The sequence below is a fragment of the Zonotrichia leucophrys genome, chromosome 4 (genome assembly GCF_028769735.1).
Source record: "Zonotrichia leucophrys gambelii isolate GWCS_2022_RI chromosome 4, RI_Zleu_2.0, whole genome shotgun sequence".
Taxonomy (NCBI): domain Eukaryota; kingdom Metazoa; phylum Chordata; class Aves; order Passeriformes; family Passerellidae; genus Zonotrichia; species Zonotrichia leucophrys.
Genome location: NC_088173.1, coordinates 7,820,380 through 7,837,477, shown reverse-complemented (window position 1 = coordinate 7,837,477; position 17,098 = coordinate 7,820,380). Strand labels below are relative to the sequence as shown.

Genomic DNA, 17,098 nt, shown 5'->3' with positions numbered 1-17,098 from the left:
AACAACTTTAAAAATACAATGCCTGAAAAAAGCACTGACTCACTCTTTTTGGTATCTGTGGGTCTTCAAACATCATTAACACCTCTCCAAGGCCTGTCACCTTTTGGTTGTTGCAGCTACTAACGTGTTAAGAAATCTAACTATACAAGCAAGGCAATTTTGTGAATCATGGGGGAAAAAACACACTCGAGTGCTCTATTGGTATCTCATACACTGAAATGCTTTGCCATTTGCTCGTGCAACAGTCCAACAGGATTTCAAAATATAAAGTGGAAAATGATTTTCTCATCTTTTTTTCTGACCATGAGAATGCTGTGGTGGTGAGGCAGACAGTACACTCTACATGTGAGAACCTGCAGGATTTCTAAGATTCCCTTTATGCCATAAAGATGTGGAAAAGTTTCTGTTCTTGTCAGACAAAATAAATTCACTCCTTTATAGTGGGATTTTAACATGTGGCAAAGTATTCATTCTACTGCCAAAATATTATGTTTCATCTCAAACTTATCTTTGTATAGCTGCCAAATCTTGCCACTGTCCTTTACTACTCACCTCTCCATTCTTACTATCACATCTTCATTCAAATTCAAACTCAGCTGCTTCTCCTTCATATTAGTTCATTTCATTAGCAATTGCTCTTTAGTACGTCAAATGCAGTAATCAGGATGAAACAAAACTCCCATTTTCAAACATATAATAGTTTGATAATTGTCAAGTTATTTGCTGTGGGTACAAAGCCTGAATATGCTGAAAATTGAGCTGGAAAATAACCCTTAAATATAAGAAGAAGACACACACATTTAACTTACACATGACCAACAAAAGAAACTTTTTTGGATAGTAAATTCTTTATGGTAGAGAAGACTGTGACTCATCCCCTCTGATAAATACAGATAAGCAAGAGCCTACATTCTGAGAATTGGCAAAGCCAATCCCAGCCTTCATCAGAAACATAAACACAATGAAAAACTTCTTCACTATGGGTTCTGCATGACAATATTCTAATTACAATGTAAATACATCCACTTCAAGTAATATTTTAAGTCAAGGTTGGAAGCAATACCTGGAGGTCACCTAGTCCAATGATCCTGGCCAAGCAATGCCACTTAGAGCCAGTTGCTCAGGACACTTTCAGAGGGCTTCTGAGTATCTCAAGGACAGACTCAGTATCAGTGCATGGTGACCCTCACAGCAAAACAGAGAAGTTCCTGATGTGCAGATGGAGCCTCCTAAGTTTCAGTTACTGCCCACTGCCTCTATCCTGTCACTAGGCACTGGCTGAAGAGTCTTTGTCTTCTTTACACCATCCCTTCAGATATTGGAACACTTTAGTAAGACTTCCCATAGAATCTTCTCCAGGCCAAACAGCTGTAAGCCTTTCCTCATGGGACAGAAGTTCCCATCCCTTCATTTCCTTCCTCATTATCTTCACGGCCCTTTACTGGACTGTCTCCAGAATGTCACAGTGTCTCCGGCACTGGGAAGCCCAGAACTGGACACAACAGGTGTGGCCTCATCAGGGCTGTGTAGGAGGGAAGAGTCAACCCTCAGCCTACTGGCAGTACCTGGTCAGAATCAGGCAGGAACCACTCACCTTCTTCACTGCAAGGACTTGTTGCTAGCTCATCTCCGACTCGGTGTCCACCAGGACCTCCAGGCCCTTTTCTGCCAAGCTGCTTCCCAGCTGGGTGGCCCCCAGCAGATACTGGTGCAGGGGGCTGCTCCTCCCCAGCTGCAGGACTTTGCACCTCTCCAGGATGAAGCTATTGTAGTTCCTGTCAGGCCATTTCTCAAGCATGCTGAGATCCTTCTGGAAGGCAGTATGGTCGTCTGTCATATCAGCAAACTTGCTGTGCCCCATCACCCAGGTCAGTAATGAAGCTGTTGAACAGGACTGGACGCAGCTCTGACCCTGGGGCTAGAGCACTAGTTACTGGTCTCCAGTTAGACTTTGCTCTGCAGAGCACCACTCCCTGGGCCCTACAATTTTCAGTTTTCACCCATCTGTTCATCCATTCCATATATCAACAGCTTTTCTATGAGGACCTTGTGGTTCAAAAAGCTGGACCAAGATAAGTGGGTAAGAATTATCCTTCTGTAAAATTTTGTCTTGAGGCATTTCTGCTCAAATTCATTTATTGTTGAAAACTTTCGTTTTAATGTTTTACACCAACACACTCCATTTGAACCATAACCTTTTTGATACATGTACCTGTTCCCAACAGTTTTAAATACAGATTTGCTCCACTATTAGAAACCAGGGGGACAAGATCCTACACACAAATTCCCTGCTAATATTTAATAAAGGCTGCCAGCTGATGTATGTTCAGATATGAGAATTCCTGAACTATGAATCACAGAAAAATCTGAAGTCAGTTTCTGATACCAACACAAATACTGTTTATTTGTGAGATGCCATTTTAGAACAACACCAAGAAAAGACCTAAAAAAAATCAACTGGATTAACTCATGTTAGGTGGCATAATAGTATTTTCATCATATTGTGAGTCACAGGAGTTAGCACACCTTAATTATGTAATATCCAGGTAACTAAGACATAAAGCATTCACAGTTACAGGTTAACTGCTGTTCCTGCCACAGCAGTGTCAGTAGGTGCTATTTGGACACATGTACACATGCACACACACACACACAGTGGGGGAGTGGGTGAGGATTTAAAAAATAAAAACAAACAAACAAAAAAAAAAAAAGCTGAATTTTGGTCTCAATTACAGAAAACAAACCATTCTGTTTGTGGATGGATTCTATATACTTTTACAACAATATGAAAAGACAAAATATAAGGCCTAGAAAGAGGTATGTTAGCAGCTATAAATAAAACCAGGGCACAAGCTAACCTTTAAAGCTGCCTATATAAATTCCAAGAGTATCAAACAATTTGATACTTGTGACTAAGGGTCAACAGAAATCTGGGAAAACCTTAACACAACTGAAGTCCATTTCTTGCCCTTCAAAATAGTTACTTGGGAACATGAATGAAGTAGCAATAAGCCACAACTAATTTTGATTGTGTGAGAATATTTCTGATGAAATAAAACACGTTTGTGGTAAAATGGGAGAAGCCTCTACAGAATTAAAAATGGCAACAGAAAGAGAACCCAAGTAGTTATTGTAGCTTAAAAACAACCTTAAAGAGGTTTTAACTGAAAACTCAAATACATAAATATTTTCAGTAATTTCAATGTTCTTCAGTTTGCTTTCCTTGGAAAAGATAAAAAAGTGAAGAAATAACAGCAATAGAGAATTATATTAGTACTTCAAGTACTTAGTCACTTTGCTTTAGAAGAAAATTTAATTCATGGACTGTTTTGGTTACTAGTATTAATAGAATCATTTAGGTTGAAAAGATTCTTAAGACTACTGAGTGGAAAGAGCTCCAAATGTTTGTCATCTATTAAAGAACATCAACTGCTATAGTCTCTGGACACTGTTTTCCTTTCACTAACTGTCCTTCCAATTTACATCTCCCAAACACCAAAAATGAACTGTAGATTGATCATCAAGTTTCTGCTAAAAGTTCAATCACAGTACACCACTAACATGAGCACAAGACCCATAACACTTCTTCAGGAATGACCTCTCAAGTGTCTTGTCCCAGAAAACAGCATGTTTTCTATATTACTTCTCTTAGGGGTTGGGATGGGAGCCCATAATCAAACAAAAAAAAATCTACATCAGCTATTTGATGGCATAATAAACAAAAAAAGCAAATGCCACACTTGTACTAAATACAAGATTAACTGAGTATGTTAATTAAGTTTCCACAACTATTAAAAGTTTCTCCAGCATACAGGAGTAGGCAATGTTAGGATCTTCTGCTTATCAGCATATTTAGCAAACCCAACAGGATGGATAGCACAGGGAAGCTCATCAAACCACAGGTCCATTTTAGTCCATTTGTTCACTATAAATGTCAGTAAAGCTGTCTCTACTAGCTTTAATTGAATCTGTGGTTTATTTTATGAAGATGCATGTTTATAAACCTGCTGATGGCTACAGATTCATACTGTTTCAAATGGAAGAAAAAATTTGCAGCATCTGATTCATTTCCAAACATCCTTCCTTTCCATCATTCTCAATTACTTTTACCCAATTTAAAAAATCAAGTTTGTTTGCTTACACAGCTCAAGTACTTTCTGAGGTTTCTTTCCCCATTTCTTTGCTTTTAAGTACATTTTTTATTCTGATAAACACTTGCAAAATTGCCAACATTTGGCTGAACCAATTTCTGTCAATCCTGTTATATGAAAGCTATACCTGTAACAGTAATATATTAAAAGTGTCTTTGGCTCTTGCTTCCATTATTGGAAGCTCAGTTATTTGTGACATACAAAACTTTTATACAAACTTGTATTTGTTGCAGGACTCGCACCAATTTGAGCTGAACAGTCTCCTAGAGTCAACAGCTAGCTTAATGTTTTAAGAACAATTACATCTATTTCCCTTAAAATCTTGGCAATCACAATTTGGCCTAATGTTAAAAGTTATATTACTTCTAAGTTCATTCTTTGAAGAACTAAACCAGCAGCTCCACTGGTATTTCATTACAATAATACTATTGTAATGTACACATTTACATCAGAAGTCTTAATAAAAGGTGTGTATTCTTAGGAGGCTTATTGTAAACATTAAATACCACACTCCACTCAATTTCTTGTGCAAACTGGCATCAAACATGGAATTAAGGTTATGTGCATTAGTACATGAGAAAGCACTCAATGTGTATGTTTTACCACTACTAACTTTAAAAAACACTATTTAGTGTTATGGAAATCCAAATGTAGCTATTTCACAGGAAAGGTAGTATTTTCTTCTTAACATCATGAAATTCTAGGTTTTGTATATGCATGTATATTGTATATTTACATATATAGAAATATACACAAACAGACACACAGTTTTTGTCTTTGGCAGCTGAGCTTGAAAAACAAAAACCAAGAAAAACAACAAACAGATCTGAACACAAATGACCACCTGTACCATGACAATTACAACCTCCTGGCCCAGGACAGCAAACTAACCTGCTTTTGCTAAACTAGACTTAATCCTGAAAGGAGTCAAGTCAATGGCAGTTGTTCCTCACTTGATGGCAAGGATAGAACCTTCAATACAGAAGAGAATTTCACCTTCAACTTAAAATGCTTTCCTCCTGTTCCCCTGGATGGCATTCTAGGGAAATAACAAAACTGCCAATACCTTGTAAAATATTTCTACAGAAAAGTAATGTTATTTGTTGTTCCAAAACACCCACTGGCCCTTTGTTGTTAAATGCTCCATGAATGAATAACATTTTAATAAATCCTTAGGGATAAAAGTTTAATAGCACCTGATACTTTAAGGACCTATTTAGAAATATCAACAATGACATTAATGAAGAAGGGTAAGGCAAAGACAACATGACAAAATTACAGAACTTAAACATTATTCCATTCACTCATTTTTTCCCAAAATAATCACTAGAACCATCCCATACAGACAGAGATGAGTGAAACAGGCAGTGGTCCCTACTAAAAAGTACTGTTACTTAATGCTGGTGTCTTACATGCCCATTGCCTGCAATGGACATTCTGCCAGGAAACTTTAATCCCCAACAGGAAAGAAAAAGCAATACTTTCACTATTCACCATCATATTTTTCCCAATATCATATTTTTAAGTACTTAGAAACACGAAGCTCGAGGCCCTTGGAAAGACTAGTGTTACAAACAAAATAATCCCCAAAACCTTTATCGTGTCTGTGCTAGGGGTGAGCATACTTCATTCCCCAAACCACTTTCTTCAGCTAGCACTTTCAATGTTATTGGGTAACTAGATCACAACATAGACCAAACACTCTTGGTACAACAAAAATTAAAAGGAGTATGCCAAAGGCAATTTACAAAAGTCTAAAACCCATTTTTAAAAGGTACTTTAATTTGTTCTTTTGTACCTGTAACAACTACTGCAGTTTTAACATTAAAAAGTCAGTACTTTTTTCTTCAAATGGAAATCATCTGTGGCATGTACAGCTATTACAGTGTTTAAATATTTATATGTATATATATTTTTTAAGACACCAATATTTCATTCCTATAAAGCATTAAGTCAGGTTTGGCAAATTCTGGTGAAGGAAATCACAGCATGTCTTCTCTTCTCAGAAATTGGCATCTCAAATAGTAACATTGAAACCGTAAATAGTTCTTCACATAACTATGTCCAGAAAGACTGAAATGCTACATTTGAGACCAAAAAAAAACCAAAATAACTAAAGTTTCAACAGACATGTAAGTGATGATTAGAAATATGCCACAAAATTATTTTTACAATACATTTCTGCAGAAATAATTCCTAGGTGAAGCCTTTTTTTATACACATATACAAAATTTAGACAGCAATATACACATAATCACAGTGAAGACTCTGGCAAGTTCACCAATTTGTAGTGTAAATACAAAATGCAAAGCAGCCTTTAAAGAGAACAATGCTAAACAGCAAGCATAGCTAGCTTGTTAAATAGCAAACATCAAAAGTTCCTTGCCAAAGGGATGCAGTGCAAGAAAAGCAGCATGCACTTTGATACAAATAGCAGTTTATGGCTAATGGTTGACATAACTGTGGTAACAGTGACTCTTGAGTGGCTGTGCATAGTTAAACTCCTATGTCATCTGTTTTCCTTTATACCACTCCACAAACTCATCCAACAACACTGGCCCTGTGGAGAGATCAAAGAACTGTATTTTACAAAATTTTGTAAAAGAACAACGATTGATTAAGCTCAGAGAAATAAATTATTTTAGAAAATCAACAAATGGTAGTACTTACAGGCTCCATCTTCATCATAGTTACTGAGGTCAAGGTTAATTGTTCTGCTGAATTCAAGAACGTTACACCATTGGTCCTTATTGATAACTTTGTATTTTGATTGCTGCTTGAGGCAAGAAACAGAAATTACTGAAATGTATTTTCAACTGTCTCAAACTCAAGATTTTCGTACAGAAAATTTCAATTTTTTGGTGCCTTTTTGTTTTAATTTGTATGCCATCAAAAATAAAAAGGATTAAACCAGCAAGTATTGAAACTAGTGTTAAATCATGCTTCTGATTAAGTCATCTTTTTGAGGGCAAACATACTGCAATAAAGTTCAAAAGCAAATAAATAACATTCTATAGTTTGTTCTGCATTACACAAATCTTAACAGCATAGGATTTTAGGAAAAAGAAAGAAAGGAAAGATAACCAGCTGTATGTGCTTCTTTGGTGGTTACAATTTCCTAAATCAGAACACAGCATTCTTAGCTGTCCATTCTACCTCAAGTTAAAAGTATCAAAGACAGATTAAAAGCCCCCACAATTCTGTTTCCAATTCCATACCTCTAGAAACTGATGAAACACTGGAAAAAGGGACCATGCTTTTCCTAAAAGAAGGCCCAACATACACTTGGCAGTATTGATATCTAGGCTGCGCTGGTCCTTTTCCTGCACGGAAACGTCAAAAAGGAAAACAGAGCATGAATTCCAGATTTTTCACTTCCCTCACAGCTCACCCATGGACAAAATAAATTACCAAATAAATAATACACAACAGTATCTAACAGTGTTTTTTTAATAATATATAACTTGCCTTTAAAATTTCCTTCCTTATAGGTAATGGTTTATTATATGGAGATGTTGCTTTTTATAGATGTACCCAATAAAAACATCACTGTTATGGCAGATGAGGCATGAGGTTATTTCTGACTGCAGACCTCCCTAGCCAGCAATGGCCACCACATCCCCAGCCAGGCTGGCACTTACCCCTGCACAGCCACACCTCTCAGAATAGCAGTGCTGTCCCACTTCCCAGCCTATCATTACAACTACGTGAGCTGTCAGTAGACACTCAGTGCTAATTGACACCTCCTTCCCTACCCGAGAGTGAGCCAAGGGAGGATCTTTGTTCTGTTATTCTAACTGATTACATGGAATTCAGATTAAATTATCAAATGAGCAGACAGAACATAGTACACTAGCACATTGAGACTCCCCTCTGGACTGTCCAGTTTTAGTTCAATGTAACAACAACATATTTAAGCTTAAGGGTTGGTTTTTTTTTTCAGTTTCTGCTAAGTAAGAGCAGCAACATATGTACCCAGCAAGTTTGTTAATCAGTGGTAAATATTTACATAACTTCTGCACATCTCAAAGTAACATGTATGTGTACGATTCCATTTTTTTAAGGAGTTTATTCATCTACATTTGTTATCATAAAATTAAACCACTTTTGCTGAGAGATGAGACACAACCCCCCACACTTCTATGCCTTGGTTTTAACACTGAGCTACAAATTCACAAGTTAATGAAATCACAAAAAATATATTTCTGTATTAGCTAACATAGACTTGTTCTGTGCATCTACTCATGACAGCAGAGTGCAAAGGCTAAATTAAGAGGCATCACAGAATCATGGAATGGGTAAGAGACCACAGTGGCTCGTCAGGTCCAGCTCCCCTGCTCAAGCAGGGTCACCCTAGAGCACACAGCACAGAACTGCACCCAAGTGGTTCTTGACTATCTCCTGAGAGGGAGACTCCACAGCCTCTCTGGGCAGTCTGTTTCAGTGTGTGGTCACCTGCACAGCAAAAGTTCTCCCCCATATTCAGATGAACTTCCTGTGCATCACTTTCTGCCCACAGCCTCTTGTCCTATTGCTTGGCAGCACTGAAAAAAGCCTGGATCCATTCTCAGACACCCTCCCTGCAGATACTGATAGACACTGCTAAGTTCCTATCCTTTAACCAACCTCATCGCCCTCCACTGGACCTGCTCCAGGCGCTCCATGTCTCTCCTGCCCTGAGGAGCCCAGAGCTGGGCACAGCACTCCTGGTGTGGCCTCACCAGGGCTGAATAGAGGGGCAGGATCACCTCCCTCAGCCTGCTGGCACTGTCCTCCCAGAAAACCACTGGCTTTCCTGGCCACCAGAACACGCTCCTGACTCATGGACAGCTTGTTGTCCACCAGGACATATCCCACACAGGGATATCTGGATGTAGGGACTGTCTAACAGATCATGGCAAGACAGCTAGCTGCCCACCACAAGGGGAATTGTGCCCTACATTTCACCTGCAAAAATGCACAGGTATGTATTACAGAACATGCATCTTTATTTAAAAAAAGCAAGCTCAAATCATAACTGAATTGTTCTATCACACAGGAAGGAACTGGCAGAGCAAGATCCCAGTTCTCAGTCAACAACTGAATGCCCTAGTTACAAGGTTATGTTCATTTCATACTAAATGCTCCTCAGTTCTAAAATTGTATAGACAGAATTTAATGCAGATTTGTTTTGAAAGTAAAGTGGGGAGACCAGCAATTCTAAAAACATGAGAAACTGTTTTGCATTCTGGGCACTACATCCAAGAGGGATTTAGGGGAAAAAAAAGTAAATTCCATGATGAACAACGCTTTTCAATTAGCAATAAAGAAGAAAAAGAAACCTGCAAAGGCATTTTTGTACTAGTATGATATAAATCTTTCATTTATTTCCAACCTCAAAAAGTTCTAAAACCTAATCCTCTTTCCAAAGCCCATCTACACTTCTGTCACAAACACCTTTAAAGCAGAAACAATACTGCTGTCAGAATACATTTTATTTTACCTACTGTTCATACTCTGAATTCTACCCACACGCTCAAGTATTAATGAAATCGGGCTCTATTGCCTTTACTTTGGCCACACTGGTTTTTCATGCCTTATATTGTTACATTTCTACGTTCTCTCTCTCAGACAACTGATCAGAACAAATTGTTCAGATAAGCCCTTTCTACCCACCTCCAACTGCCTAATGGCACATTTGCCATGACAGATGATGCAATTGCATTCTTAGTTTACATTCTAAACACATTCCTTGGATACAGTTAAAGGAATTTATTTAAAAACTTTATTTTATCTGAGTATTTGTTTTACACTAATGATAGACACTCTTCCAGAGATTTTTTTCCCCTAATATTTCACATTAAAGATCAATTTAAGCCATGCAATAGATGCATCTGTATGTTCCAAAACTTGGCAATAACAAGGGCAAACATGGATTGAGGAATGTTATTTGTGCTTAATATCAACATATGGTGTTATAAATTATTTCCCCAAATCTATGCTGACTTAAATCACACATGCCACATGAAACCTTGATGACACATCTTTATTCACAAACTAACTTCAAATGCCAAATCAACAGACTCTTTAAAAACCTTTCCTCTAATAACTTAGGAAGTTTAGACAAGTGGCTTTTTGCCATAGAGTACTCCCTTGAAAGAATTATCCTTAGGACAGAAATTATACAATCAGCTTTTTTCTATCAATCACTTCAGTGACCCTGAAAAAATTTATGCCCAATTTAATCTGCCACCTATAAATATACCTGCCTTTGTTCTTTTCTATTCTTACTGGATGCCATTCTCCTATAGACTTTCCCCAAGTCTGTAGTCTGGAAAGTTCAATAATCATATTAGCCAAATATTCCCCAGTTTATATGTTGTTGACTTCAATTCTATAATCTGCATGGGCTTTTTGTCACAGCACCCGTGTCTAAATGTTTAAATTTCTGAGACCATTGTTTGTCACAGCAGTTTGGTACCTCTTGAAAAGAACACACACACTATCCACCTTTTAAGTATCTGCACTTCTGACAGGCCATCAGCTGGCACAGGTTTGCTCTCTATCCCAAATATTTCATCAGTATCTTGAACTTCTTAGGCAATGCCTTTGCATTTTACATTCAGCAAAAAGTAGCAGAATAAAGCTTCATACAGCAACGGCAGAATTAAGAGGTTGATGTAGCTTTTCTTTTCCTCACATACTAACTAATCCCATGCATTTTTTTCTACTCAATTGCAAGTTTCCTTGTTTAAAAGTGAACAACCATAAATCCAAATGCTGAGATGCAGAAATCACTGAGGTACCAAAAATCTGAGTTGCTAATAGGAGACTATCAGAACTGCTATCAGTTCAATTTCTTCTTATTTTTCTGATTTTGTCATGCTACTTTTTTTTTTTGGTGCAAGTTTTCTTAGTATTTTTAGTTTTCTTGCACTGAAATCTGAGGTTCAGTTTCACCTCTTTATGTTAAATCTTCTGTACACTCTATCACATTAGTAAAACGGATGTCCAAATTCTATTTCAAAATGTTATTTCAGAAAATAAAGTTCTCTTATTACTCCTTCCAAGTATGAAAAGTCTTATGCATATCAGTTCCATTACAGGTAAAATTTCATCAAAGCATGTTTTATAGCAGGAAGACTAATATACTAATATCAGGATATTTTTTAATGAATACTGAAAACATCATTAAAGCCATTCCAACAATCTTCTGAATCAGTATTTATATCATATCCAGCTTTTAGCATGTTATCCATTTTTACCAGCTATAGAAATGTGTGAAGTGTCTTCCTATTTTATATATGTTTATGCTCACAAAATTCAGAGTAAGAAAAACCACAGTAAATTACAGTGTCAGGGGAACTGAGTGATAAAGCTCCAATATATAACAGAACAGGGCCTAAAACATTTCCCTGAAGTCATAAAATAGCTTGAGGCAGAGATGTAATTAACACATGCCACTAAACCACTAAGCATCACACATTCTATATACTTTTCTTTTCCAGTTTTGACATCTTGCATATACTGTTTCAGAACACAAATTGCTCCATTTGTTCAAAGCCATCTTGAGTGGTTCCTTCAAAGAAACAAACTTAGAAGTACACAGTCTTTCAATTATTATTTATGACAGTAAAGCTTGTAATTTCAAATGCACAGTACTTACCCGTGCAAAGTCAAAGGCATATCTATAAATAAGTTTAAAATTGGTAGGCTCATTTAATAAAGATCTCAAGTAATCCAGAGAATTTCTCAATTTTTCTGTAGTATCACACCTACAAAACAAGCACCAAGTGAGTTTAGAGTCTTCATTCTTACTGAGATGTCTGATGTTCTAGGACAGAATCTCTAACAAGTATGCCCATTAACCTGTTCAAAACACATCACTCTGTACAGACACAAATGTTTGAGTATGTCTGCATAAAATGCCTTATTAAACCTGTAGTGTAAAACAAATTTAGATGAAGTAGCAAAGTCTTACACTGGAACTGACTGGCTTTGTAAAAAATGCACTCTCCAACAGATAAAGATAAGAGCTTGTCCATGCATGGCAAACAAGCATCAAATCAAAGCAGTGAAAAATACTTTTAAAGTCTTGCTGGAACTATAAAACTTCCTACATACTTTTAGTAATTCTCTTCTGGAAGGTAAGTCAAAACAGTTCATTCTTTCTCCAACTCTTTGTGAAACAGGATTATTCAACTTTATTTATCTTAATTTTGCCATAAAATTAAGCTCTTAACTGGAGAAAGCAACTTTTAGAGCAATGCAGAGTTACAGAAAGGGTTTGTATTACTTAGTGTTTTAAATCACTCTAACATCATACCAATATCTAAAAGATACATGCAATCCAGCAACAAAGATTGCTGGTGTCCTTGGGGACAGAAAGAGTGTCAAACTTCATCACATTTCTCTTTTATTGAGACTGCAGATCTTTTAACCCAAATATATTTAAATGTGCTACATCAGGTTTCAAGTTGTCTCTAAGTGAGCATATTATCATAAATCAGGCCAAAAATTTGTGACTTCTACTCCATGGCAGAGTTCTTTGCTTTAGGTGTTGAGTGAAAACACTAAAGTGTGTTTTTTCTGAAAAGCTGTGTTTACTATAACAAATATAGTAACTATAGACAAATAACTATAGAGAATTTTCAAGGCACTTACTGTAGTGATGTCATTCCTTTTAACCATTCTTGTAATGTGAAATAGCCCATATTTTGTGCATCCAACTTCCATGCTAGCACAAGCATAACTACCTGTTTTAAAGAGAAAAAAATGGAGACTGAGAATTTAACAAAAAGATCCGTGTGTTCTATAAATAACTACTGTTTAGTACGATACCAATGCTTTTATCTGTATAAGTGGAAACTTCAGAACTTTGCAACACTATTTTATAAGTTTAAAAAACCCTGTAAGTGACAAACCTGTACACAATCCAAATGAAGAGAAGGGAATAGTACAAATACATGGAGTGAACATCTACCCAAGTTATCAGTCATCTCATAAGCAATACAATGGGGAGAAGATGAGTTGGTGTGAAAGCTGCAGAAAAGATTTCCTAAATTAACTACAAAATTTCAGTATCAGTTTGATAAGCTATACCTGACATTTGTTAAACCTTCATCTCAATGAGCATCATCTGCAATCCATGGAACCAATTATTTGAAAGCTAATAATGATCCCACAATTCAAGCAGATAAGTAAATCCAGATGAACTAACAGTAATACACATCAAAACACAGGCTGATACATAATACCTCAGTTTTGCCCAAAAGAAAACAGTCTTTTTCACATCTCACACAGAAGACCAAAGCAAAAAAGAATTTAGATAACGCAATACCATAAGATTATTATTATTTAATTTATCAACTTCAGAAACCACTTTTGACAAATGTGAAAGAAAAACTTGCAGGATAACTGATCCTACCAACCTGGAGAAAAAAATAATCAAGTTATTTAAATTTGCAACTCAGCCATTAACTAGCTATGGTTAGGGCAACCCTATACAGCTTATAATGCGATATCAGAATATCCGCTCATACCTCCAAATGTCTGCATAAATCACAACATTTATTATTATGCTAAACTCTGAAATTAGCAAATTACATCTGATTTTCCAGTACATCTTTCAAAGCCACAATTCTCATTTACTTATATGAAGCTCCATGAATTCTGCGAAAGACAGGACTTGCAAAATGCATTTAAAGAACAAAAATTAGGCACTAGGAAAAAGCCTGTAAAATGCTCAATTATTATTTTAGATTTTATTTATTTTTATATATATATAACTATACACACCTCCCATACAGAATAAGTACCTGTAAATGTATTTATATTCCTTATTTGTTTTTTTGAAACAGTGTAATGGTAGTGCCACCACTGCCCATAATATTTGAGATCTCTTTCTGTCCTAGAAAACCCAAAGGAAACACTACTTGTTTGTTAGCTGATATATTAAATCTTGATGTTATCTCTTTGTTTCAGAGAAGGCAATCATCAGCATTTTTTTTTTTTAAGATCTCTCTTTTTCTGGAGAGCCTGAAGGTTGGTGGTCTTACAGTGAAAGAAGGGGTGGCAGTGAAGACAAATTGAGGTTTTACAGGTTGACAGTCTGGAGTTGAACATAATGGCAAGTTGTTCCCAAATGTGTTTCAAAACCTCCCTGGCTTATATTTCTTGAATTTTTTTAAACTCTCAAGATTTTTTTAAATCTTGGTGAAAAAACAAAAACTGTATGACTAGCTCATGTACACTACAGCAGATGAGGCAATTTTAAAATGGATTCTGAACTTACATTTTCTGGTTCAACTCCAATGTCTTCACAAAATTTCTCCATACCTTCTGGCCCTACAATGTCATCCGTGCCTGCAAACAAAACATATTTTACTTATCTCTAAAAATTAAAATGGCCTGTTCTTTACAGCACAAAAGAAGTGCAATCACATAGTGCAACCTAACTTTCATACAGTTTGTTTGTTTTGGCATTAAATAAATATTTCCACACTTACTATCAGACTTGGATACACTTAAAGATTTATCTCACCTTTGAAAACAGAGAAACCGTAAAACAACTTTTCATCCCTGCCAATCTTTCAACTCGTTTACTGAGATAATCTTGGAAGTGTAAATTAGTAAAATTTTTTCCATAATGCACTTAAGACTAACAGAACACCCAGATAATATTACCAAAATAAATGAGAGGACGATGGCTAGTGAAACTCATGCCCTGGCTGGAATCTCTACTTTATCATAAGCTCAAATCACATACAAACATGATGTACAGCTATACAGGATACAAGGCATTATCATTCCCAGAACCTCATTCCACACTGTCTCATATATTATCTTTACACAATGTTATTCTGCTTATTCATCATATTGCTACACCATGGTCACACATCATCTGTCTAACAGTAAGTGCAACAGGAAGGAAATAATGAATTACAGTTATTTCTTTGCCTACTTAAAAGGAAAAAAAAAGAAGATTCAAAACACAATTGCTATTAAAATGCACCACTAATAAAACATAGTCTTAAATCAAGATATTTACAACTTCTATAATACTCTGAAAAAATTAAACAGACATTAAGAATTGTACTGTGCAATTCTACACTTTAAGTATTTGAACTATTTTGTTAGAATTATTTGACTCATATTTAAAAGGGCTCATTTGAAAAAAAAATACATGCTGAAATGCCTACTTTCCTCCAATATAAAGAGCACGTGTGCAAGAAAAACAGGATTCATAAAGGGAAGATCAATCTGTATTTTATTATTAGGTGATCTATTCTAGAAATAACAAGGTTCAATTATGTCTTTTCCCATCTTCTCATAACAGCCTCTCAGCTCTCAGAGAGTACACAACAGCCTTTAAAAAGACCCATTCTGTTATGCAAAAACACACCAAGGGAGGGAAAAAAACCCAAATGCAGTGTCAACTGTCTGCTTACATAAAGAAGACTTAAGAAGCAAGAACACAGAGATTATTCCTTGAAAATTCAATTTTTAGAATGTTACTCAATACTGTAAACAGAATCGTACTCTCCACTTTTCTGTGTTTTATCTTGGTGTGTGCATCCAGTGGAAACCCCAAAGTTCTTTCACAAACAGCCTTCCTTTCATCCTTTCTTTCCATGAAAGTCTTGACAAAAATGAGTCATGCCTGTTGCTAGAGTAAAAAAATAAATCAAGCTGGTCAGAAAGGCAGACAATCTAACAGGTTAGATTTGGCTTGAATTTGTCTGAATCTCCTCTCACAGACTGCCACAGACAAGTGAGATCTCAAAGTATTTAATTTCATTTATATAATTTTATTAGGAGAAAAAAATGTTTTATTCCATCAAATTAAGTCACTCTTCATTATGTTCAAAAAGCAGACAAAACAGAACAAGTTAGACATGTTATTAAAGACATCACCAGAAAACTGCAAGATGACACAACATATCTATTTAATTTCTTTTTGGTCTTTACAGTCATGAGATCATTTTTCCCCATATGTCAAATTCTTCCTTTCAGAAAACATTTGCAGGAAAACAAATACAGCAACCAACTTCACTAATAAAGCATCATCTGTGACCACAGACCATAATTAACATTCCTAGAAGTAATGCCTGAAGAAAGTTCTCATACACAAGGGCAAGAATAAATAATACAGGCTACCTTCCCTACACCTTGTGATGCAAAACTATTTGATAAAACTAGTCCAGGGTATTTGAATTCATTCACTTCTTTGCTTGAAACCCTAAGCACCAGATTCAGCAGGAACAAAACTAGCATTACTACCTCCCTCACCCTTTGGGTTTTTTCATTAAAGACACACCACTTCTGAGGCTAATTCTGTACTGTACAGCACTAACATGGCAGATGACAGAGAGGTAACAACATTTTCAACAGAAGTACAGCTTTAACTGTAGATTTGAATAGTAATGTATACATGTTCCAAAATATTTCAAATTACACACCTTCTGTATTCTTTTCATAGGATATAGACAAAGACAAAACTGAACCTTGAACTCTTCAACCTCACATCCCACAGGATAAAGGGAAGTTTCTCTAAGACTTTTACAAAACATATTCTATATTCTGTCTTTTGAAAGCTCAGTTAACACAATTTTCATATTCCAATATAAATTTAATTGTTACTGGCAGGAAATTTGCATTTCACACTTACCTGCATATTCATAGAACCATTCTAAGCATCTCTTACTTGAAAAGACTTCTTCTTCCTCTGCTTTTATTCTAGTTGAATCGTATTTTCTATACATACTTAGAAAAAAGAAAGAGAAGCAAGTAATTAATTAATCAACATTTTTTAAAAGCGATCTTTTAGTCAACAGCCATTCTTAGCAGAAACATTATTTCTTTCAGTTTACTCAACATTCTGTCCTCATATCCAGTCATTTGGAACACTGCTTAAGAATCAATGACACTAAATACTTGGTTTGCTCACTCTGTCATATTTCCACTGA

At 36.0% G+C, this 17,098-nt stretch overlaps 1 protein-coding gene across 12 annotated transcripts in view; it reads right to left on the bottom strand.

Moving 5' to 3' along the window:
• Positions 1 to 5,911: 5,911 nt before the first annotated feature.
• The window catches only part of DCUN1D4 (defective in cullin neddylation 1 domain containing 4), a 38,321-nt gene continuing 27,134 nt past the window's right edge, over positions 5,912 to 17,098 (bottom strand). For all 12 annotated transcript variants that reach the window (XM_064710384.1, XM_064710385.1, XM_064710374.1 and 9 more), the window contains 7 exons: positions 16,801 to 16,895; positions 14,425 to 14,495; positions 12,795 to 12,886; positions 11,797 to 11,905; positions 7,370 to 7,474; positions 6,822 to 6,924; positions 5,912 to 6,711 (listed from right to left, as the gene is read on the bottom strand). In XM_064710384.1, coding sequence (XP_064566454.1) covers positions 6,656 to 6,711; positions 6,822 to 6,924; positions 7,370 to 7,474; positions 11,797 to 11,905; positions 12,795 to 12,886; positions 14,425 to 14,495; positions 16,801 to 16,895 — 631 coding nt within the window. In that variant the 3' untranslated portion in view covers positions 5,912 to 6,655. The remainder of the gene's footprint in view (positions 6,712 to 6,821; positions 6,925 to 7,369; positions 7,475 to 11,796; positions 11,906 to 12,794; positions 12,887 to 14,424; positions 14,496 to 16,800; positions 16,896 to 17,098) is intronic.